We start from the raw sequence: 25,168 nt of genomic DNA on the forward strand, positions 1-25,168 counted from the left end.
GTCTTGTGGAGGAGCAGCCTCTTAACCACTGAGCCATCTCTCCAGCCTCTTATTTATTTATTTCATGTCGATACAGGTTCTCATGTAACCCCCACTTTGCTTCAAGCTCACCAGTAGCTGAGGATGACTTTGAACTCCTAATCCTCTTGTTTCTAGCTCACAAATGCTGGAAATACGGGCCTGTACTACCACACTGGCTTTATGTGGTGCTTGGAAATCAAATGCAGGATCTCATGTATGCTAGGCAGGTACTCTATCAAGTGAGTTATAACCCCATACCCTTTTTAAAAAATTTATTTTAATTTTTATTGAGAGTGTATGAGGGGTGTGTGTGTGTGTGTGTGTGTGTGTGTGTTTGTGTTATAGCCCCCATGTGGAAGTCAAAGGACATCTTTGGGGAGTTAGCTCTCTCCTTGCAACATGTGGGTCCCAGGAGCTGAACTCAAGTCCTCAGGTTTGTATGGTGTCGAATCACTGAGCCATCTCAGCCCTCCCCCATTATTTATTTATTTATTCAACAGATTTTTTTTTTAATTTCTAGTTTTGTTTCAGTGGGTTGGTGTGTGCATATGCTAGCTGCAAGTGCCATAAGGGGCTGGAAGAGTGGGATTTTCCCGGAGCTGGGGTTACAGCACCTACATCAGACAGAGGGCTGCCTGTCTGACGTAGGTGCTGGGAACTGAACTTGGGTCCCCGGCAAGAGCAGTAAGTACTTAACCGCTGAGCCATCTCTCCAGTCCTCTAGTTTTTAAAATTAGAGACAGGGTTTCGATATGTATCCCCAATTGGCCTGGAACTTGCTGTGTATCCCAAGCTGACCTTAAACTTGCTTTTCTCCTAGTCCCAAGTGCTGGGATGACAGATGTGTGCCACCAAGCCTGGCTTTCCTTTGAAATCTTGACCTTTGCTGCTAAACTCCTCTGTGCTTTTGTTCTCTCCAGGCCCTTCTCCTTCCTTTCTCCCTGCCCAGCAGGATCTGACCGACTTCAGTCTGTATTCTAGGATTTGACCTTTGGCTTTCTACTTGACACCACCAGCAAACTGGTTTTAGCACACCTGTATTTATATAGATTATAACTGGACATCAGTACACAATTCACAATTGTCTTTCTAAACTCCACTAGGTCTTCAAGTAACCCTTGTGTGAGTTTTGCTTTATCCTGGCTATTCATTTGGGAGACAAGGGCAGGAGATCTCTTTAAGCTTGAGACCAGCCTGGTCTTCTACCAATAGAGCTCCAGGTCGGCCAGGGTGGACCTCTTTCTATTAGTAAGGTCTCACATAACCTAGACTGGCCTTGAATTTATTAAGTACCCAAAGAGAATCTTGAATTTATGATCCTCTTGTTTCTACCTTCCATTGTTGCTATTATATTATTATTATATAATAATGACAACAATAATAATTATATATATTATATGCCATCATGGCAGATCGGTGTTGTATGTTGACAATATATGTGATCTTGTGTTTGCTAGGAAAGCACTCTACCGAGTGACCTACATGTCCACCCCCAGCCTGTTTCAAAATCCAAAAGAAACTAACCAACAAAACCCCAAAGGGATAACAAAAACAACCAAAGGGGGGAAAAAACATTCACGGCTTACCTAAAATTTCAGCTCCCTTCAAATCTATGTCTAGTTAGACCCTTTCCTTTTCAGTTATTTTCTCTTTTTCTTTACCTGGAACAACCTCCGGCATCCTTTGCCACGCTTATCTTTTAAACACTCCCCCTAAGTCACTCTGGAAGCCTTCTCTCCTACTTTCCTCTGCTCCTCCTCTCTAACTTTGTGCTAAGGAAGTTCATTTACCAATGGACATGTAGGTGGGCGGTGAGCCCCTAGGCAACAATTCTGCTTTGTTTTTCTCCTTTCCCAGCTTTTGCAGTGTTGGCCTCTGGGCTTCACTGCAGGGGCACGGTCAAGCATTTGTGGTGAGTGAAGTTGGCGGGAGAATCGGAGCAAGGGGCTCTGCTTGCCAGGTTCTGAGCTGTCCAGGAGCATTCATTAGAGGCTGGGCTGAAGCTCTCTCGCTACAGGAGGGAGGGGCAGGCCCAGGCTGAGCGTGGCCTGGGGCCAAGGGCGTCTAGAGCGGAGGGTGATGGGAGCTGCCTGTGCGGTAGGAAACACTTTTTAGGCGCTTGTTTTTTTTTTTTTTTGTATTATCGCTGGAACCCACCGCTGCAGCACCCCCATTTTCACAACCAGCGTGAGTCAGCTGGGCGGGCTGCGGGACCGCGAGGGGAAGGTGGGTAAGGAGGGTGCGTCAGTCCCTGGGGAGGGCAGGACCAAGTGGTGACTAGAGCTCCCTAGATGAGGTCCCTGCTCCCGCAGGACAGGTGAGCGCCGGGTCCTGCTGGCCGCTGGGTGGAGCTGCGTGAGCCACACTCCGCGGCGCCCTGGCCACTACACAGGTAATTCCCTTCTTGGGCCTCCCCCGAAACCCCTTGGGCCTCAGTGCCCAGACCACCATGTTTCCCCCGGGGCCATTTCGGCCCTGCCAGGAGCACACTTGGGGCCTGGATGCTTTTGTCCCTTTCCCGCTGGTGCCCACGCCCGGCCCACAGCCATTCGCTTCTTGCACATAGTGCTTGAAAACCTGAGCGATTGAGCAGGCCTTTGGGACTAGGGGACGCCCACTTGCGCCCAGTGCCGATGTAGCCTGTTCCCTGGCAGTCGCCAGTGACTTGGGGTCCAAATCGGCGCGTCCATGGGGTGTGTCTCTCCTCACAGGATTCCGCACCCCCAAGCCTTAGTTCTCCCCCTCCCCGTTTGTGGATCCCCGAGATGGCGTTGGCGGAAACGAAACCGCCTGCAGGGATGATTCGGATTTTGAGTCAGCTTTTCAGCTTACAGGTTAAACAACAACCCTTTTAGCTGGCCTCAGCGTACTGAACACTACCGCCTGGGGGGAGGCCGATTTGTACTTTATGCCCAATAAATTTTCCACTACGCCTCGAGTCCGTGGGGTTTAGCCAACCCGCAAAGGTCCTTGGTGCCCCTTTTCTAATCATTTTTGATGATCATCGTCTTGGCTTAGTTTTGTCAGCCCCAAACATCAGAAAACGGGCTTATCCAGTAAGTACTGTTTTGTGTCTGATTTACATTACTTTAAAAATGAACAGCATTAGAAAGGTGTCTTTGGGTGTTTCTGTTGCTGTAGGCCTGCACAGTGGAATGGAGCCACGCATGTTTGGCAAGTTGGAAATGAGATGTGCTTTAATAATGTGCATGTTTTCCCCCAAGGCTTAGTGCAAAGCTGGCGACATGAAGCTCACTAGTAGATTGCTGCATCCGTTACAGCGTTTCTCTTTCCTTTCAGACAGGGTCTTATCAAGATCTCCTGAGTAAATTGGGAGCATGGGGACCATGGGAGAGGGTTGAAGGGGAGGGGAGAAGCAGGGAGGGGAGCAGAGAAAAATGTAGAGCTCAATAAAAAAAAGAGACAGGGTCTTATGTAGCTCACGTTGGCCTCAAACTCATTCTCCAATCTCCACATCCCAAGTGCTTGGCTTACAGGCCTGCATCAGTACTCTAAACCAATGATTACAATTTTGAGCTTGTTGGGTTCAAAAATATTGTAAGATCTCAGGGAGGTGACTCCCAGCACTCCCACTCATGAGTCCCAGGGAGGAGGACAGTTATGTGGTGGCTAGCCTGGACTACAGAGTGAGATTCCCTTATCTCAAAAATCAAACACCATTATTATTATTATTATTATTATTATTATTATTATGGAATGATGATGTAGCTGAGGCAGTAGGGTGCTTGTCTATAGTTTGTAGGAAATACTGGGTTTGATCGCAGTACTATGTAAACCAGGGATGGTGGTGGTTTCCCATGGCTACATTTTGAGTTCAAGGCCAGACTAGGCTACCAAAAGGAAAATATATATTTATTGTTAATGGCATCTCTTTTTTTTTTTCAAGATAGTTTCTCTGTGTAACAGCCCTACCTGTCCTGGAACTAGTGTTGTGCCCAGATTACGACCCCCAGAGAGAGACCACCAGAGAGGCCCAGACTGTAATAAGCATGGTTTAATCAGCATAATACAAACATGTTTGGAACTCATCTCCATCCCCGTTACAGCGAGGTAGAGAGGAGTTGTATCTCCTCTGTGGGGTAAACTTTTTAAAGGCATAACTACAAAGAGAATCTTTGAAGCTGCTTTGGCACGGATGCAAGGGATTTTGCTCCCTCCCATCTTGCTAAGGCAGCTTTTTCCTTGTTCTTAGAGCAAGGCCACTGTTCTTGAGTTAGGCCATCTTTATCAGCCTGTACCAGGTGGCTGGCTGTCTGGGCTAAGTGACCTTGTGCTCAGAATCTCCCAGGTGGGAGAGGGGAAGGCCACTATCTTCCTGGGAAAACATTCTGCTAGGAAATTTCTTCTCGCCCCTTTGAGAATAAGGGGTGAGGCCTCCACACTAGCTCTGTAGACCAGGCTAGCCTCAAACTCACAGAGATCTGCTTGCCTCTGTGTCCCAGGAGCTGAGTTTAAAGGCGTGTGCCCAACTCCTCTTACTTTGTTTTAATTAAAACATTACATTTATGTATATGTATATACGTGTACATGTATGCGTGTGGGCAAATGTGAATGCCCCTCCTGTAGTCTTAATTTTTTTCCCAAACTTATTTGCTTAGGAAGGGTAGAAAGGACTGAGACGGACATGGAACTCAGCAGGTAGGATACTTGCTTAGCATACACGAAGCCCTGAGTTCAGTCCCCAGCACTGCATAGAACAATAACAACCAGGTGTGGGGCTAGTGTAATGGCTCAAGCTAGTTAAAAGTGCTTTTGGAGCAAGCCTTGAGGACCTGGTTTCATTTCCCAGAACTCATGTAAAAAAAAGCTGAGTGCAGCTGGGCCTGGAGCTCAGTACTGGAATGCTCGCCTATCATGTGTGAGGCCTTGCATTCAATCCTCAGTACTAAAAACCCTGCAAAACTAAATCTGTAATAATTTTTTTTTTTTTTTTTTTTTTTTTTTTTTTCTGGCTGTGGTGGCATAGACCATGCCTCAAAACAGAGTGAAAGGAGAGAATTAAATGCCTGAAAGTTGTCCTCTGATCTCACTATGTAGGACTTTCAGAGCTTGGGAGATGGTCTAATTGGTGTTTGCCTTGAAAACATGAGGATGTAGGTTTGATCCCCAGAACCCATATAAAAAGTCTGAGCATAGTGACACATGTCTGTAATTCTGGTTCCGGGAGGATGGAGAGAGAGGCAGTTCTATGGGGCTCACTGGACAGCCAGCCTAGCCTAATAGGTGAGCACCAGGCCAATGAGAGACCCATGTCTCAAATGAAGATACATCTGAAGTTGTCCCCTGGCCTCCGTATGCATCTCCATTGGTAGGAATACATGGGTGTGCACACAGAAGCACATGCAAAAAAGAGAGGGGATATGTTGTTTTTAATATATAGAAAACTAACAATTGTCCACAATTCACTCACCTACATATACTAGCGTGGTGATTTATTTTTGACTAAATTAGGAAATGGACAATTAAGATTTTCCTCTTAACATGAAAAAAACATAGATGAGCCTCCATTATATTTACATTATATATCAATTTACCCCCATGCAACAAAGTTATTTCTTTTCTTTTTAGACAGTCTCATGTAGTTCATGCTAGCCTTGAATTCCTGATCTTCCTGCTTCAACTTCCCATGTACTGGGATTACAGGTATACATCTTGCATACTATCTGAGATGAGAGCTCATTTCTTTTTTAGGGTCAAAACATATTTAAATCTATTGATACTTTTATTCCACTTTCCAGATAAAAGAAAGTATAATTGCCTTGCCTACATACAGTTTGCACAGCCTGGAAACATTTTCCTATGCTTCTAAATCTTAGGGAAATGTAGTTTGTCATGCAAAAACTAATTACAGTTCAGAATCGAAGTGAATGGAAAGACAAGGGAACAGAGGCAGCTGCTTTCCTGGTAGGAAATAGCCTTAGTTTTCTGTCTAGTGGTAGGAATAAAAGCCGCAAAATCAAGGGAGGGTAGTAGTTGGCAAATATGAATAAAAGTGTAAGAGCTGGAGAGATGACTTAGTAGTTAAGAGCACTGGCTGCTCTTCCAGAGGACCTAGGTTCAGTTCCCAGCACCTACATGGCAGTTCACAACTGTCTGTAACTCCAGTTCCAGGCATTTTCAGGCACCAGACATGCACATGGTGCATAGATATATATGCAGGTGAAATAACCATATGTCTAAAATAATAAAAATTTTAAAAAAAGAGAGTGTAATTATACATGTGTATGAAAATGTCACAACAAAAACCCATTACTTTGTATGATAACTGGAAAAATAACAAAAAGAAAAGAAGCCTACAAAATAATACTGTCTGTAGTCCTAGAATGTGGGAGGTGGAAGCAGGAAGGTTAGGAGATCAAGGCCAGCCTTAGCTACACAGGGAATTGGAGGCCAGCTTGGGCTATATGAGACCACTTCCTGAAAACAACAGGAGCAGCGGTAGCAACAGCAGCAAGTACACCTGCTCCACCCTGACAGCACCAAACTGGACGTGGTGGTGTGCACCTGTAATTCCAGGACTCAGTAAATTGATGAGGACGATCATGAGCTCCAGGAAAGTTTACTATAGATAGTGAAGCCCTTTCTCAAAGAAAAATCAAAACCCAAAAAAAACTGGTTTCCAAAGGTTTGAACATTTAGACAGAAAAAATGCTATGTACTTTTGGAATTATAGTTTGATATGCTCTCTATTGATGAGAGAAAGTTTCTACTCTGTGACCCTTTCATTTCTTTTTCTTAGGATTTTTTCTTTACTTTATATGAGACACTGTAGCCAATGTTGGCCTAGAACTCTCAGTGATCGTCCTGTGTCAGTCTCCTGAGAGTACAGGTTAGGTGTAATCTACCATGCCAGCCTTGGACTCTTATTTATATGCTTTTTGGTTTTGTTTAAGACAGAGTCTTGCTATGTAGCCCTGGCCTGGCCTAGTACTCCCTATGTAGCCCATATTAAACTCAAAGTCTTGGCAATCCTGCCTTGGCCTCTTTAGTTTTTCTTTTTTCTTCTTTGAGACAGGATTTCACTCTGTAGTCACAACTGGCTTGGAACTTGCTATGTAGATCAGGCTGGCCTTGATCTTATGGATATCTGTTTTGCCTACTGAGTGCTGGGACTAAAGGATTGAGCCACCATACTAACTAACATTATGTCATTGTTGACACTGGGTCTTACTCTTTAGCACAGTTGGGCGTGCAACTCATGTAGCCTGATCTGTGCTTGAACTCCCAACTATCTTCCTGCTTTAGTCTTCGGAGTACTGGGATTAGAGGCATTGGCTACCTTGCCCATTATTTTTTCAGATCTGACTTTTTGTTTGTTTGTTTTCCAAGACAGGTTTCTCTGTGTGTAGCCCTTGCTCTCCTGGAATTCATTCTCTAGACCAGGCCATCCCTCGAACTCATAGGGATGCCTCTGTTTCCCAAGTGCTGGGATTAAAGAGCCACCAGCTCAAATCTGATTCTTAATTTGGTTGTTTCTCAGATTGCATTTGGGTATTGGCAGCCACCCATTTGCCCACCAATGAAGTATATCCTGGTTACTGGTGGGGTCATCTCAGGCATTGGTAAAGGGATCATCGCCAGCAGCATTGGGACCATTCTCAAGTCATGTGGACTCCGAGTTACTGCCATCAAAATCGACCCCTATATTAACATCGATGCTGGGACTTTCTCACCTTATGAACATGGTATGAAAAGGAATGTTTTCTTTTTAAAGTGCTAAAGTAATTTGCAGTGGTTTCTTGTGTGTGTTTAAATATTTATTTACGTGCATATGTGTCTGTAGATGCCGTGTGTATGCAGGTGCCTACAGAGGTTGGAAGAGAAAGGCCCCCTGGAGCTGGAGTTTCAGGTGGATGTGAGCTACCTGACGTGGCTGCTCTGGGATCTGAACTCTGGTTCTCTCCAAGAGCAACAAATACTCTGAATTGCTGAGCCATCTTTCCATCCTCTTGTCTTGTGTTTTGGGTCATTTCTCTAGTATAGGCTTACAAAAGTAGACTTGCTGGATCATTCCTTAGAAATGTGTGAAAGTTCTTAAGGCTTGTGATTCACGTTTCAGATCACAGATGACATTCCACATAGTCAAGTCTTATGGAGATGTACTACTTTCTATGGACTACATCTTGTTTTATTTTTATCACAAAATATATTTCTCTTAACATTTCCCCTGCTGGAGTAACTGTTATTAATATTAACATGTTTGGTGGGTATACATACATGAGTGCATCTGTGGTTAAATGTGTATGCGTGTGTGTGTGTGTGTGAGAGAGAGAGAGAGAGAGAGAGAGAGAGAGAGAGAGAGAGAGAGAGAGAGAGAGATTGTGATAGATGTGGAGGAAAGAGGTTGATCTCTGGTGTCTTCTTTGATTATTTTCCACCTTATATTGTGAGGTGGGATCTCTCATTTGAACCCAGAGCCTGTTGGTCTGGCTAGTCTAGCTAGTCAACTTCCTGTAGGGATCTCCTGTCTCTGTGTCCCAAGTGCTGAGTGTTGGAGTGTTAGGATCATAGTCAGGCTGTTGTGCCTACCTGGCATTGACACATGTGCTGGGAATCTGAACTATATCCTTAGGTTTGTGTAGCAAGTGCTACACAAACACACTGTGACATCTCCCTGGGCCTGACGTATTTTTCTGATCATACTATAGCCCAGGCTGACCTGAAATTCACTCTAGTTCAGGCAGGCCTCAGATTCATAGTTTTCCTCCCATCTCAACTTCCTGAGTTCTGGGATTATAGGTGTAAGTCACCACAACCAGGCGTTTTTGATAAGTATAAATTAGTTATTTTAAAAAATCACTAATACCAGGTTTGGTAACACATGTCTATAATCCCATAATTTGAGAAATGAGACAGGAAGAATGGGGCTTCAGGGAGGGAATCAAGGCCAATTTTAATCAGCTACACAGTTAGAGGCCAGCTTGGGCTACGTGAGACCCTCCCTGTCTGATAACAACTGTAACTTCAAGGCAAGCATGGGCTACTTAGGACCTATCTCAAAACAAAAACAAAATGCCACATAACTGTAGAGAAGTGAGTTTGTATCCCAAGCACCCATCTAAAAGCCAGGTGTGGTGCTGAGCTCTGGAACGCCAGCACTGTTGAGGCAGAGAAAAATGGGTCTTAGCAGAATGAATGCGTTCCAGTTTCAGTGGGAGACCAGTTCAGGTGCAGAGCAATTGAAAAAGACACCCTGGCTTTCATATGTACACACACACTTGTACACTTGCATCCACATTTCCAAATATCCACAGGAACATATACGCACATCACACATGAAAATAAAAGGCTTTAAATTTTTTGGTATTTACTTGTATTTTTATTACTTTTGTGTGTGTCTCAGGTTTGAATTCAGATTGTCAGGTTTGGCAGCAAGCACCCCTACTTGCTGAACCATCTCATAGACCCTCAGACCTTTTTTACATGCAAGCAGAAAAGTGCATAAATCTTAAATGTACGGCTTTGATGATGAATTTTATCTAAATGAACTTATTGTGTAACCAGCCTTGATCACAGAACCAAAAATCACCTTTGTGGGACTGGCCAAATGGCTTAGTGGGTAAAGTGGCTTTCTGCCCAACACTCCAAACCTAATGACCCTACTGTTCCTCAGAACCCATCATACGGTGGAAGGAGACAATCAACTTCATAAAATTGTCCTGTGACTTCACATGTGAGCCTTGGCACAGGAGCCTCCACTCCATCATGCACATGCGCAATGATAATAAAATACTACAAAGGAAAACAGTGAAATCCCTTTTGTGTTCCTTGTTCTTGATCCTTAACCCTCAGGGTATATTCTGTCCTGTTTTGTAGCATAAACCTTGCATTAGTTTTACTTTTTCCCTCCTCCCTTTTGGGAGGTGAGTTGTGTGCTCCCAACTACTAGGCTCAAGCAATCTCTTTAACTCACTCTTCCCAGTATCTGGAACTATAGGCTAGTACTACCATCCCAAAGAGCCTGCCTGCCTGTCTGCCTGCTTCCCTCCCTTCCTTCTCTCTTCCTTCCTTTTTTCCTTCCTTTTTTGCCTTCCTTCCTTCCTTCCTTCCTTCCTTCCTTCCTTCCTTCCTTCCTTCCTTCCTTCCTCCTCCCCCCTTTCTCTTTTGATGGTCCAGTCTTAAGAATTAATTTCTAAAAATAAATTGGTAGATGACTCTTTCCAATTTGAAAAATAAGGGTGTTTTGAAAACTTTTGCACGTGTGTGTTGTATGTGTGTGTGCATGTACATGAAGTTTCACAAGTTCTGGGATTATAGGTATGAGTTTTCTTGCCTGACTGAAAAATAATCTGTTCAAAGTAAGTTTTAATTTTCCCATTGTATTTTGATCATAGGCGAAGTGTTTGTTTTAAATGATGGTGGAGAAGTTGATTTGGACCTGGGAAATTATGAAAGATTCTTGGACGTTAATCTTTATAAGGACAACAACATCACCACTGGGAAGATCTATCAGCATGTGATTAATAAGGAGAGGCGTGGTGATTTCCTGGGGGAGACTGTTCAAGGTATTTTACTATATAACATTATGGACCCTGGGTGCTAAGCATCGTCAGAGGAAACTTTGTATTTAACAGAAATGAGAAGTTTGTGGGCCCTGAAATCTCTGCTTTCTTTTCTTTTTACTCAGAAATGTAATGCATGCCCCTTTGTCCATGTTCCTGAATATACTTTTTAGCAGTTTTTATTACTAGATATTTTTAATTTTAATTTTCTTTTTTGAGACAGGGTCTCATGTAGCCCAGGCTGGCCTTTAAGTTACTATGTAGCCAGGGATGACCTTGAATGTGATGATCCTCCAGCTTCCACCCCTTTAAGTGCTGGGATTATAGGCATGTACTACTACAGCAGTTGATGTGGTGTTATGGATCAGATCCAGTGCTTTGTGCAGGCTAGGCAAGAACCCTAACTGAGCTATACCCCCAGGTCCTAATTTTATTTATTTTTGTTGGTTTTGAGACAGAGTCTCACTGTGTAGATCTGGCTTGCCTGGAACTAGCTATGTAGACCAGGTTGGCTTTGAACTCATGAAGATCTGCCTGCCTCTGTGTATTAGTCACTTGTCTTTCTTTTTTCATTTTATTTTTTAAATAAAGTAGATTTTTCCTGATCAAATGGAGGATTTCTAAAAAAATATATTTATTTTTATTTTATCTGTTGGTGTTTTGCCTGCATGTGTGTCTGTGTGAAGGTGTTGGAACCTCTGGAGCTAGAGTTACAGATAGTGATGGGCTGCTTTGTGGGTGCTGGGAATTGAACTCAGGTCCTCTGGAAGAAGAGCTGGTGCTTTTAACTGCTTAGCCATCTCTCTAGCCCCATTAGTCACTTTTCTATTGCTGTAATAAAAACTTGATCAAGGCACCTTATTGAACAGTATATTTGGGCTTATGGTTCCAGAGAGATGAGTCCATTGCCATCACATGTGATGGGGGACACAAAGCAGTAGGTAGGCATGGCTGCTGGAGTAGCAAGCTGAGAGCTCACATCTTGAGCAACAATCAAGAAGCACATACTGGGAATGGTATGAGGTTTTTAAACTCACAAAGCCCACCTCCAGTGACATGGTTGGTTCCCCCACTTCTTAGGTACCACCAACTAGGGACCATGTATTCAAATCAGACCACTGTGTTTTTCTGAGTGCTGGATTAAAGGTGTGTGCCACTACCACCCCGCTTTTGTTTTCATTTTTTTGAGTCGGAGTTTCTCTGTGTAGCCCTGGCTGTCCTGGAACTTGTTCTATAGACCAGGCTGGCCCTGAACTCACAGAGATTCGGCTGCCTCTGCCTCCCAAGTGCTGGGATTAAAGGTGTGTGTCACCACCACATGGCTTTTTTTTTTAAAAAGACAGTGTCTCATATAGTAGTCTGGACTGGGTTGGCCTGGAATTTACCTTGACTGGCTTTAAACTCATGGCAGTCATTTTGCCTCAGTCTCCGGAGTGCTGGCTTATACCTGGCCTTGTTGCTATTATTTTATTACATTTATTTTTATTCTGTAGGTATATGTCTATGTATCTTTGTGGAAGTCAGAGGACAGCTGCAGGAGTTGGTTCTCTTGTGGGGTCTGGGAATGGAACTCTGATCTTCAGGCTTATTGGCAATCACCCTTAGTCACGGAATCATCTCGTCAATAATTATTATTGTTTTAAACTATTGAGTTCATGAACTGCATGCACACTTGTAATCCCAGCATTTGAGAGGTGGAGACAGGAAAAGTTCAAAGTCATCTTTACTTACAAAGCAGGTTTTAGGCCAGCTTGAGCCATATGAGCCATTGCCTCAAAAAGAAAATCATTGGGGACTGGAGAGGTTGCTCAGGAATTTAGAGCACTTCTTGCAGAGAAGCCTAGTTTAGTGTGCAGCACCCATGGGGTGGATAATAGCTGTGTATATCTCCAGTTCCAGGGGATCCAATGTCCTCATCTGTCTTCTAAAGGCACCAGGCATGATGGACATACATATATGCAGGAAAAACAGTCATACACATAAAATAAGTAAAATTTTAAAAGGAAGAAAGCAATTAAATTTATGGTATTTTTGGCTGGGCATAGTGGTGCAGAACTTGTCACAAGTTTTTGAGTATAGCCTGGTCTACATAGCAAATTTCAGGCCACTCATGACTACACAGGGAGACCCTGTTTCAAAACCAAACCAAACCAAAATAAAAGCAAGTTTATTTTATGGTAATTTATGGCAGAAGCCATAGAAAACTAAAATAATGCCCAATTGGATTTTGACATCTCTGTGCTGGAACCCTGGTGAATGGGTGGATTTCATCTACATCCTTGAAGTAGACCTCTCCACTGGCTGCTATTATCCCCAGGGTACTTAGACTCCACCCCTGTATAGCTGTTGGGTGTCCTTCCTATGTATACTAGCATTTGACTTAGCCTTCCTTGCCCAGTCTCAGATGGCATGATAGGTAGTTCCTAAGTTTTTTTTTCTTTTTTCTTTTTTTGGTTTTTCGAGATAGGGTTTCTCTGCAGCATTTTTAGAGCCTGTCCTGGAACTAGCTCTTGTAGACCAGGCTGGCCTTGAACTCACAGAGATCCGCTTGCCTCTGCCTCCCGAGTGCTGGGATTAAAGGCGTGCACCACCACCGCTCAGCTAGTTCCTAAGTTTTTAAAAAAGATTTATTTGTGTATGTGTGTGTGTGTGTGTGTGTGTGTGTACATGTGTGTACATGTATGCCGTGTGTGAGTGCCCTTGGAAGCCAGAAGAGGGTGTTATATTCCCTGGGGCTAGAGTTACAGGCAGTTAGAAGCCTCCAGATGTTGGTGCTAGGAAGTGAACTCAGGTTCTCTGGGAAAGAAGCAAGTACAACTGCTGAGCCTCCTCTCCAGACTGGTGTTTTCTTGTCTGCATCAGCGGTAGCACTTCTTTCTGTTTCTTGTTCTCTGGTCTGCTTCAAGAGCCAAGATCTATCATGAGAATGAGTGGCCTTAAATTCTTCAGTCCATACTGGTTCCAGTGGTGGAGATGATGGCACAAGATCTCCAGCTGGTCTCATTCACCTGGTGGCTTTCACATCATTTGGGAAGTCCATATACTTCCTTTCTCATGAAGTAACCTGCTGTGTTGTTTTTTCCTTTTTCTGCAGTTGTCCCCCATATTACCGATGCTATCCAGGACTGGGTCATGAATCAAGCCAAGGTGTCAGTGGATAGTAATAAGGAAGATCCCCAGATATGCGTTATTGAGGCAAGCATGGAACTTTTCTTCATAAGCTACGGCCTTGCTGGGTCTTTAAGCATCCAGTTTTCATTCACTCTCCCCTCTTTGGTATGGTAAATTAGGCTGGGGGTGGGGTTCCAGCAGGGAACAACAGAGATGGTCACGAGTCAGTTACTAAACAGATAATCACACATTCTCTGGGGGTGAGTACGCAGTGGTCTGTGTGTGCAGACAGATGAGTAATGTAGTCAGTGTTGGTGTTGGCGCCTGGAATGGATAGTTTCTTCTGTCCCTGAGGAGCCTATAGATCCACTGTTCATACAAATGAACTGTATGATTTTGTTTATTTGACAACAGGGTCTTAGGTAACCCTGGCTGGCCTTGAACTTGATATATAGCCAATAAAGCCTTTGAACTTCTGATCCTTTTGCCAAGTGCTAAGATTACAGGCATGTGCCATTCCTCCTGATTTATGCCATGCTGGGGATGGGATCCAGGATTTCATGTGTGCTAGGCACGTATTTTACCAACTGAGCTACATTCCTATCCCAGAGTGTATTTTAATTTCTAGTATTGGAGCAATATTTGCAGAGTGCTGTGGAAAGAAGAGATTGGGTTGGGAAAGTCAGTTGGTAGAGGTGGGAGGTGATATCAACCATTCAAGAAAGCAGCATTTGAATTTAGCACTTGTTGACTGCCTTGACTTTTCTCTCATTCCTTTATGTCTATAGAATGTAGTATGTTATGAAGACTGATTTCTACCTGGGCGTTCCTTCCTTCCTGATTTTTTTTAAGAACTTTTCTTTTTTTTAAAAAAGATTTGTTTGTTTATTTATTGTGTATGCAACATTCTGCCTCCATGTATGCCCGCAGGCCAGAAGAGGGCACTAGATCTCATCACAGATGGCTGTGAGCCACCATGTGGTTGCTGGGAATTAATCTCAAGGTCTCTAGAAGAGCAGTCAGTGCTCTTAACCTCTGAGCCACCTCCGCAGCCCCCTCCTTCCTGATTTATATCAAGGAAGTACTTCCTCTTAAAAATGAAAATGCGTGTGTGTGTGTGTGTGTGTGTGTGTGTGTGTGTCCTAGTGTCCGTGTGTGTGTGTGTGTGTTCTAGTGCTCATCTGGATGTCAGAGGACAACCTTGAGTGTTGGTCCTTGGCTTCCACATCCACCTTGTTTGAGACAGGGTCTCTACTGCTCACTCCTTTGTATACCAGGCTAGCTGGCTTATGAGCTTCTGATGATCCCCCTGCCTCCACATCCCACATCTTGGCAGGCCTACACTATAATTACACCTGTGCTACTATAGCTGGTTTTCATGTGGGTTCTGGGGGTCTGAACTCAGGTTGTCAAGACTTGCACAGTAAGTACTTCTCCTTAGCCCCAGTGTTTCCTTTTTAGAAAATATTTATAAAAGACAGTCTCATATACCCCTGGCCTTAAACTCCACTATGTAGCCAAGAATGACCATGCATTTCTGAGCCTTCTGCCTCTACCTTCCAAGTGCTGAGATTACAAGCATGCATCACTATATCCAGTTTTATGTGGTACTGGGTTGGATTCAGAGCTTCAGACTCTACCCCGTTCTAAGGTTTTTTGTTATTATTTCATGAATCAGTGAGTTTATCAGTCCTGCTTAGAAAGCAGAGGTGAGTTAAATAAAAAACCAGGTATGGTGATACACACCTTTAATCCCAGCTCTCAGGAGACAGAGGCTGGCAGATTTCTGTGAGTTCGAGGCCAGCATGGTCTATGTAGAGAGTTTCAGGCCAGTCAGGGCTATATGGTAGGACCCTGTCTAAAAAAGCAATAACAACAAAAATTACAGGTGAGGGATTACTTAAAGAAGGCTGGATGGCACCAAAACAGCATAAATTTCCCATAAATTCCCACCTAGTTATGGAAGATGACCTCTTGGAAGCTGCATCATGGAGTCCTCCCTTGCAGCTAACTTTTCACTTCTTTGTTTTTGTCCAAGACCATATATAGTACCAAGTGCTAGTGTATGTTTCTTAAACATTTATACTTGTGATCAAGTTTTTGTTTGCGTCTGACTTTTTTGAGACAAGGTGTCACTCTATAGTCCAGGCTAACCTGGGATTATGTAGCCTGTGCTGGCCTATAACTCAGAGCAGTCCTTGTGCCTCAGCTTCCCAAATGCTAGAATTATAGTAGTACGCCACCACTTCTGACCATGTAGTATTTTAACTTATAAGTTGAATATAATAAAATATTGAGAATAATAAAATAGAATAACTATAACAATAAATTATAATGCAAGTTATTTAAAACTTATGGATTATCAATTTTGGAGTTTTAAGTTTAGTAAATGCAAACTTACAATAAGAAAGTAGTATCTCAAGGGTTCTGAACACAGTGATAATAGGAACTTCCAAATGGGTTAAGAGGATGCAGTGCCACAATAGACCACATGAGGGCAGGAACAGATAAGATTTAAAGTCTTGGTCCTTTTCCTTATGTTCCAGTGATAATTTGTAGGATCCCCTTCAAAAAGCACAAGATGAAGCTGAGTTTGGGGTCCTGCAATCCAGCACTCCAGAGACTGGGGAAGGAGTTTGAAGCTAGCCTGGGCTACATATGGAGCTCCAGTCCAGTCTGAGCTACAGAGTTAGACTCTGTCCCAAAAAACTACCTCCCCCGCAAAAAAAAACAACCAACCAAACCAAAAAAAAAAAAAAAAACCTACCCACATTAACAAGCCAGGTGGTGGTGGTACAGGCCTTTAATCCTAGTACTCAGGAAGCAGAGGCAGGTGGATATCTGTGAGTTCGAGGCCAGATTGATCTACAGAGTTAGTTCTGTGACATCCAGGGTGACACAAGAAACACTGTCTCAAAAACAAAAGACACACTAACAAACAACAAAATAAAAGCAGAAGGGGGCTAAGGGTATATAGCTCAGCAGTGCTTAACATATGTGAGACCCGGGACTATGTCCCCGCAACACAAAAACACAAAGGACAAAATCCTCGAAGACATTCCCATATAGATAGGTTTAAGTACAGACTTTCCTTTCTTTCTTTCTTTTTTCCAGACAGGAACATGCAATGTAGCCTTGGCTGGCCTGGAACTGGTATGTTGACCTTGAACTCACAGAGCTCTACCTGCCTCACCAATTTCTTTTTTTTTTTTTAAAGTAGTCATAACAGACTTTTTAAAAAAGATTTATTTATAATGTATACAACATTCCTTCCCTGTATGCTTGCAGGCCAGAAGAGAGCACCAGATCTCATTACAGATGGTTGTGAGCCACCATGTGGTTGCTGGGAACTGAACTCAGGACCTCTAGAAGAGCAGTCAGTGCTCTTAACCTCTGAGCCATCTCTCTAGCCCCATGCCTCACCAATTTCTATCCTGAGCCCTGAGATTAAAGGTGATAGTTACCGTGCCTGGTCTGTCTTTTAAATACTTATTTTTTGTGTGCATGTTCTGTGCTATATGTGTGTATGTATGTGCATACACATGTGTGCATATGAATTCAAATACCTGTGGAAGCCAGGCTCAACACTGGGTATCTTCCTTAGTTCCCCATCACCTTATTGTTTGAGACAGGGTCTCACGAACCTATAGCTCAAGGATTTGGTTAGACTGGCTGGCCAAATATACCTGTCTCTGTTCCCACCTTCTGGGGTGAGGTCACAGACATGCCCTATCCTGGGGTTACAGACACTACTGTGCACAGCTTTGTACATTTGCTGTGAATCCTAACTCGTGTCCTCCTGCTTGCCTGGCAGTCATTATTGACTGAGCCACTGTCCCTGTTTGATGGAGGAGAGTTATCTGTCTATGTTTCTTTCATTATTAATAAAGAAAACTGCCTTGGCCCTTTAAGAGAAAATTAGGTAGGTGGAGTAGACAGAACAGAATTGTGGGAACAAGGAAGTAGAGGGGGAGAGACGCTTCAGGCAATCGCCATACGAGTCGCCATGATTCTCCTCTCTGAGATGGATGCAGGTTAAGATCTCTCCTGGTAAGCCACACCTCGTGGTGCTACCCAGATTACTAAATATGGGTTAAAGAAAGATGTGAGAATTAGCCAATAAGAGGCTGAAACTATGGGCCAGGCAGTGTTTAAAAGAATACAGTTTCCGTGTAATTATTTTGGGTAAAGCTAGCCGGGTGGCGGGACACAGCCCGCCGCTTCCTTCTACAGATTGGCGCTCCAACGTGGTGACTAAATCCACGTAAAAACCTGTAAAAGCTTCAAATAAAGGAGAGAGAGTGTTTAACACAGCTTTTTGCTGTTTGCCTGGACGTACTATAGAGAGATTTCCTGTTTCGGCAATAGCGGCAGAGAAAAAGCTGAGTCATTTTAAAACGCAGCTTCCTGGTGCTGTGCTGCCAGTGCAAACTCTGGCTTTAAAGCATTTCAATGGCTTTTATGGACTGGATGTTTGTGTGCCTGCTTGGGATCGGAAAGAAAGTGCTCTGAGACGATGCCAATGGCTCACTGCTCCCCACCTGCACCTGGGCAGATGGCGGAATCCAGGCTTAGGCAAGCGGGAGAGCATGGCGGATTCCTGCCGCCATAGAGATGTTTTCAGACTGCGTGGTGCTCTGCGTGTCAGATTTGGCTGTAACTTGGATGAAAAGAGTTTCTGTGCTGCACGCTCAGTCTCAGAATTAAACTGCTGAGTGCGGCTCCAATGTCGACTGCTATGTGCCTGGAACTGTGTGCGGCTCAGGGGCACCAAATGACTGAGGCAGGAGCGGCTTTGGCTCTGCTCCGCCATGCTGAACTGTACTGATCTCAGGCAGGATCTATCGTAATTACCACAATAACAGCGCAGTTAAGGTTTAGACTTGGCTGTAAACAGGCAGTACCGTATTACCTCTACCTGGCGCAACTTAAGATTTTAAGAAGTGGTTAACCTTTACATTCTTCATATCTTTCAAAGACTGCAGAATATGGCATTTAATGTTTTAATAACTTAGGGTTTTTCATGACAATGAGACACGTCTGCTCCTGGCAGCACCAATCTATTTCGAGAGGAAGATGGGCATCGAAGAGGCTACTTATGGAGTTTGTTAGCCATTTGGGCAAGAAACTGCTCTTGGCTGGACTGTTCCATAAACTGGACACAAAGAACCCGCAGAGAGAGGACTGCTGAACTTGCCTAAAGGTGAGATGGTCTTTCGGGGTTCAGATTCATGAAAGAGTCTGCGAGACGTTCTGCAGGACACAGCAGAAAGTGACTGAACTGTCTTTGGAATTTCCTGCTTCATAAAAAAGTCTGCTGGACACTATGGGCCTGAAGGCTGAAGATGGATGCCCCAACGGTACAGAGGAACTTTGGGTGACTGTCTAGGCAGCGAGTTGTCTCTGTCATTTCTAGAGTTTGAAAGTTGCATATGACTTGTTTACTTAGGTAATATTATATCCTTTTGGAGTCTTTGATGGAGTTGAAGAATAAATAGATAGTTATAGCTTTCCTTAGTTATGATAAAAGATAAAATAGATTTAAATATTGTAACTGTAATACTTGCTTGATAACTGTTATATGTAATTTTGCTATGTTAAAGTTGAAGCCTTTCTTTTTTGTTTAAACAGAAAAAGGGGAAATGATGGAGGAGAGTTATCTGTCTATGTTTCTTTCATTATTAATAAAGAAAACTGCCTTGGCCCTTTAAGAGAAAATTAGGTAGGTGGAGTAGACAGAACAGAATTGTGGGAACAAGGAAGTAGAGGGGGAGAGACGCTTCAGGCAATCGCCATACGAGTCGCCATGATTCTCCTCTCCGAGATGGATGCAGGTTAAGATCTCTCCTGGTAAGCCACACCTCGTGGTGCTACCCAGATTACTAAATATGGGTTAAAGAAAGATGTGAGAATTAGCCAATAAGAGGCTGAAACTATGGGCCAGGCAGTGTTTAAAAGAATACAGTTTCCGTGTAATTATTTTGGGTAAAGCTAGCCGGGTGGCGGGACACAGCCCGCCGCTTCCTTCTACACCTGTTTGTATTTATTGAGACAGTGTTTCCCTATGTATTTCAAGCTAAGCTTGACGTTAGTATGTAATCCAGGTTGGCCTTGAATTTGCAGCAATATTTCAGCTCCAATCAGCCTCCTAGCACTGCTGAGATTATGCCTCATGCCTTCCTCTTCCTGCCGCTGCCATCGTGGCCACCTCTTCTTTCCCTCCCTCCCTCCCTCCCTCCCTCCCTCCCTCCCTCCCTCCCTTCTTCTCTCTATCTCTCTCTTCTTCTCCACCTCTTTTGGCAGGATTTTAGTATGTCCATCCTGGCTTCAAACTGGTGATCCTCATGCTTCTACCTTCAACTGTTTTTTTTTTTCTTTCTTTTTGCTGTGTAGATCAATCTGGCCTCCAACTCACAGAGATCCGCCTGTCTCTGCCTCTCCAGTGCTGGGATTAAAGGCGTGCGTCACCACCGCCCAGCATCACTGTTTGATTCAATTGAACCATCCGGGCAGAAACAGGTGGCCGTCAACCTTTCTCCGCACACATTTGAATAGTTTGTTCCAACTAGGACCACTGGTAGAAATAGTTTGCTCTTCTGTGGCCTATGTTTTGGATAGTTCTTTTCTTTATTGCATTCATTTTATTTATTGTGAATTCTTTCTTTTATATTTATTTAGTGTGTGTGTGTGTGTGTGTGTGCATGTACATATGTCCCAGTGTGCATGCCAGGGTGTGCTTGTGTAGGTCAGAGGAAAGTTGTGAGTTAGTTCTCTTTACCTTTGAGGTCCCAGGGATTGAATATAGGTCATCAGGCTTGGTGGCAAGTGTCTTTACCCACTGAGCCATCTTGCCAGCCCTTTGAACTTTCTACCTGCTTGTGAGTTTTGTGTCTTTGTCACTCTTCTTTTTTAAGTTTTAAAATTTTCTCTTTTGGGGCTGGAGAGATGGCTTAGAGGTTAAGAGCACTGCCTGCTCTTCCAAAGGTCCTGAGTTCAATTCCCAGCAACCACATAGTGGCTCACAACCATCTGTAATGGGGTCTGGTGCCCTCTTCTGGCCTGCAGGTATACACACAGACCACCCTGGGCTTCAGTATGAAACTCTTCCAAAAGTAATTAATTACTTACTTTATCTGGTTATTGTGGTATATGCCTTTAATTCCAGCACTTGGGAGGCAGAGGTAGGCAGATCTCTGATTTCAGAGCCATCCTGGTCTATATAGGGAGGTCCAGGTCAGCCAGGACTATAAGGTCAGACTCTGTCTCTAAAGAAAAATTACTGGGCTGGAGAGATAGCTCAGTGGTTAAGAGCACTGCCTGATCTTCCTAAAGGTCCTGAGTTAAATTCCCGGCAACCACATTGGTGGCTCACAGCCATCTGTAATGAGATCTGGTGCCCTCTTCTGGCCTGCAGGCATACATGCAGACAGAATACTGTATAAATCAATCAATCAATCAATCAATCAATCAATCTTTTTTTAAAAAAAGAAAAATTATTTAAAAAGCAAGAAAATTCCATTGGTTTGTGTGCTGTGGAAGATGTTTGGTCACTTGTGCCTTATTTTGTTTTCCACCCTCAGCTGGGAGGCACTATTGGAGACATTGAAGGAATGGCATTTGTGGAAGCATTCCGACAATTCCAGTTTAAAGCAAAGAAGGAAAATTTCTGCAATATTCATGTCAGCCTTGTGCCACAGGTGGGTTTTTCCACATAAGTATGCGGATAGTAACTTTGATCAGTTTTACACTGATATTTTATGTGACCTATGTTTAAAATTCAAGAGCCATAAATTGTCCAGTTGTTCTGATGGGGACTCATTTCTTTTTAGCCCTGTCCTTCTGGAGAACAAAAAACCAAACCCACACAAAACAGTGTCCGTTTGCTGAGGGGGTTGGGCTTGTCTCCAGATCTGGTGAGTTAAGTGCAGTGGGTAAGTTGTCTCTAAGGCCTTTTGGAGTAGGACCTCCATGTCACAGGCTCTAACAGCCACTAACAATGGTTTATTTCCTTTTTTGGTGTTGGTGCTGGGGATGGAACCTAGAGCACATGCTAAGCATGTGTTCTACCTTTAAACCACACCCAAGTCCCTTCATCTTTAACGTACCATTTGAGTCATTTGTCCCTCTCAAATGGTTCTTATGACAGTAAACTGTTTTGTGTCTGGTGTCCAGGAAAAGAATATTTCTTTATCCTTAATTTGGTTCTGTTTATAGCAGACAAGATACAATGCTCTGTCATTTGTAAGGTTCCTGGCTCCTTCGAAGTGAATGTAAAACCTTGGGATTTTCCTGTGCCCCTTCAACGACTGTATTTTGGCATAGTTTATAGTAGGACCCTGAGTGCCTTACCTGGAAAGCTAAAATGCTTCCTGTGGGAACCTTTAGTGAAAGTTTGTTAACTTCTGATCTACCTTCTCTTCTATTTCATGAAACAGCCCTGTAGAGCTTTTAACTCTTCACCAGAGACATTTTGATACTTTGAGTTCTTCCTGGTAGATTTCTGTTGAACTTAGTGAGACATGTTTATGCTAGTGGCCAGACCAATTTCTCATGCTACAGAGGAATGCCCAGAGTTAATAAGTGCATACGTGGTCTAGTCTTGTAAAAAAAAGAATAAAAGGGTTTTCTGACAATGAATTGGGCAATTTGATCACCCCTGTTTCCATTTATTGATCCATGCATAACTGGCTTTCACAGATTGTCTGCCGTAGTTCAAAACCTATTGAGATGGCTGTGAAGGAGAAGATTTCTATGTTTTGTCATGTGAACCCTGAGCAGGTTGGTGCTTAATGTTTTTTTTATATTAAAATTTGTGTGTGTGCGCGCATGTGTGTGTGAGTGTGCGCGTGTGTGCGCTTCTGCCATGACCTATGTGTAGAGATCAGAGGGCAATTTTGTGGATGGAATTCATTCTCTCCTACCTTTAGGTTGGTTTCACCTATCAAAATCAAGTTGTGAGAATATGTGACAAGTACTTTTTTACTCGTTGAGCCACAGGGTCTCACGTAGCCCAGGCTGACCTCGAATTCTTGATTCTCCAACATCCCATGGGCTGAGAACATAGTCATAAGCCACCACTTTAAGCTCAGGGTGGGCATTTTAACTCAGTGAAGCTTCTAGTAAGAGAACTGTGTGCTGTTTCTTTAGCATTTTTTTTACCCTGTGTTTTGACGGGATACTTACTGCTTCGTTCAGTTTTCTTCTGTACCTTTTATAGCTTAACACACCTTAAACCACACAAGTATGCTGACATTCATGCTGTGTTTTATGATCATGTAGGTGGCCCAGCTGGTTTCATTACTCCATAAATTACCATAATTTAGGCTCTAGCCTTCTGTTCTGTAGGACTTTCAGCCTGGGTATTCTGACATTTAGATGATCTTTTTCTTTCTAGCTCTGGTTCCCAATAAGCCTATAATATGAGGGGTTGCAGTTGGCTGCAGGTTATAAGGAGTGGTGTGAAAAAAAGAGTGGCGTGAATGGAGCTCAGGAACAGGGTGAGGCTTGCTAGGAACCATTCACGTGAGCTCTAGGTTCTCTTGACAGCTGCTTGGTGGGGGATCTGTGTTTGGAGAGTAGGCTGGTAGAAAGTCCTCTGCTTTAGCTTTCCAAGACTGAACTGCTTTTAAAAGAAGGGATTTCTCTCTCTCTGTGTGTATGTGTGTTTTGGGCCACTTTGTTTTGGTTCTGTTGTTTTGTGTCCCCTTCCTCTTGGTAGACAGTGCTTTGTTTGTGGATTAAGCAAATACAAGCTGGTTTCCAGAATAGGAGAAGATAGAACATTTTGCATTGGATTGTTGAGAGTTCAGAGAAAGAAGGTGGAGTTCCAACTCTGTCTGTTGTGGAGTCTAACACCTGGAACATTGATCCGAGTCTCTTTTATTTCTAAAATTTATCTTTATTATTTTAAGCTTATATGTATGTGTGTGGGCTCGTATAAGTGAGTACACATGCTCAAAGAGGTTGTGAGTGTCAGATCCTCCTGGAGCTGGAGTACAGGTGGTTTTGAGCCATCCAGTGTGTGTGATGTGGATGCTGGGAATCTAACTCATATCCTCTGCAAGAGCTGTGAGTACTCTTGACCACTGAGCTATCTCTTCATCCCTAGTGGTCTGGTTTTGTTCTTGTTTTTCTTCTCTCTCTCTCTCTCTCTCTCTCTCTCTCTCTCTCTCTCTCTTTCTTTCTTTTTTTTTGTTTTTTTGAGACAGGGTTTCCCAGAAGCTATGGAGCCTGTCCTGGACCAGGCTGGCCTCAAACTCACAGAGATACCCATGACTCTACTTCCTGAGTGCTGGGTTTATAAAGGCATGTGCCACCACTCCCAGTCAAATGAGGCAATTCTTATAAGATAAAGCATTTAAATTAGGGGCTTCCTTAGAGTTTTAAAGGCTTAGTCTATTATCATCATGTTGGGGAGCATGGTAGCATACAGGCAGGCACTGGAACAATAGCTGAGAACTACATCATCCATAGCTACATCATCCATAGGCAGAGAGAAAAAAACAGAAACAGACTGGACTTGGCATGGGCTTTTAAAATTTCAAAGTCCACCCTCAGTGACTCCAACAAGGCTACACCTCCTCCACTCCAACATGGCCACTCCTCCTAATCCTTATAATCTGTTCAAACAGTTCTACTCCCTGGCAACTGTGTTTTCAAATATATAAGCCTATGAGGGCTGTTCTTATTCAAACTACCACAGTGATGGTTGTGAGCTACCTTGTGGGTGATGAGAGTCAAACCTAGGTCCCCTGAAAGAGCAACAAATACTTTTAGGTGTTTAGCCATCTCTCTAGCCCAAACTCATTCATTTCTCTTTTTTGTCTCCCCCCCTTTGGAGCTGAGAAATAAACCCAGAGCCTTGTGCTTACTAGGCAATTGCTCTACCACTGAGCTAAACTCCCAACCCCTTTCTTTTCTTTTCTTCTTTTTTTAAAAAAGAAAAACCTTGTAACATTTATTTATTGCATGTGCATGTTTATTCATGAGTGTGGCGGTCAGAAGGCAATCCTGGGGAACCAGCTCTCCTTCTACCATGTCCATTCTGGGACTGGAACGCAGGTTATCAGATTTGGTGCCCTGCTGGGTCATCTCACCAGCTCTCAGTTCTTTCTTTTTTGATTGTTCTTTTTGATGTAGTCTAGGCTAACTTTGAACTTTCTGTGTAGCTGAGTATGATCTTGAACTTCTGTTCTTCCTGCCCTTACTTCTCAAGTGTTCTGATCACGGGTGTGTGCCACCATGCTTGGTTTTATGTGGTGCTGCTGGTAGTCAAACCCAAGATCCTCACGTACGCTAAGCAGGTAGTCTGCCAAATGAGCTATATATCTAGCTGTCTTGCTTTCCCTTCTGTTCCTGTGATAAAATACCCAGCTTAGGGGGAAAGAGTTTTTTTTTAACTTATGGTTCTTGGTTACATTATAGTCTTTTGGGAGGTTAAGGCTGAAGGAATTTGAAGCAGCTAGTCATATCACATTCACACGCAAGAACACAGAGAAATGAGGTAATACATA

At 43.4% G+C, this 25,168-nt stretch overlaps 1 protein-coding gene across 3 annotated transcripts in view; it reads left to right on the plus strand.

Moving 5' to 3' along the window:
- The first annotated feature begins 2,160 nt into the window (after positions 1 to 2,160).
- Positions 2,161 to 25,168, plus strand: part of Ctps2 (CTP synthase 2) — a 124,689-nt gene continuing 101,681 nt past the window's right edge. The window contains exons 1-7 of one of the 3 annotated variants that reach the window (XM_038317259.1): positions 2,161 to 2,208; positions 7,523 to 7,727; positions 10,377 to 10,547; positions 13,639 to 13,739; positions 21,236 to 21,352; positions 21,485 to 21,568; positions 22,353 to 22,433. In XM_038317259.1, the coding sequence (XP_038173187.1) occupies positions 7,562 to 7,727; positions 10,377 to 10,547; positions 13,639 to 13,739; positions 21,236 to 21,352; positions 21,485 to 21,568; positions 22,353 to 22,433 (720 nt within the window). In that variant the 5' untranslated portion in view covers positions 2,161 to 2,208; positions 7,523 to 7,561. Of the gene's footprint in view, positions 2,209 to 2,263; positions 2,414 to 2,950; positions 3,078 to 7,522; positions 7,728 to 10,376; positions 10,548 to 13,638; positions 13,740 to 21,235; positions 21,353 to 21,484; positions 21,569 to 22,352; positions 22,434 to 25,168 lie in introns of those variants that run through there. The other 2 variants (XM_038317258.1, XM_038317260.1) reach the window with 2 other exon arrangements.

This window comes from Arvicola amphibius, chromosome X (genome assembly GCF_903992535.2).
Source record: "Arvicola amphibius chromosome X, mArvAmp1.2, whole genome shotgun sequence".
NCBI lineage: Eukaryota > Metazoa > Chordata > Mammalia > Rodentia > Cricetidae > Arvicola > Arvicola amphibius.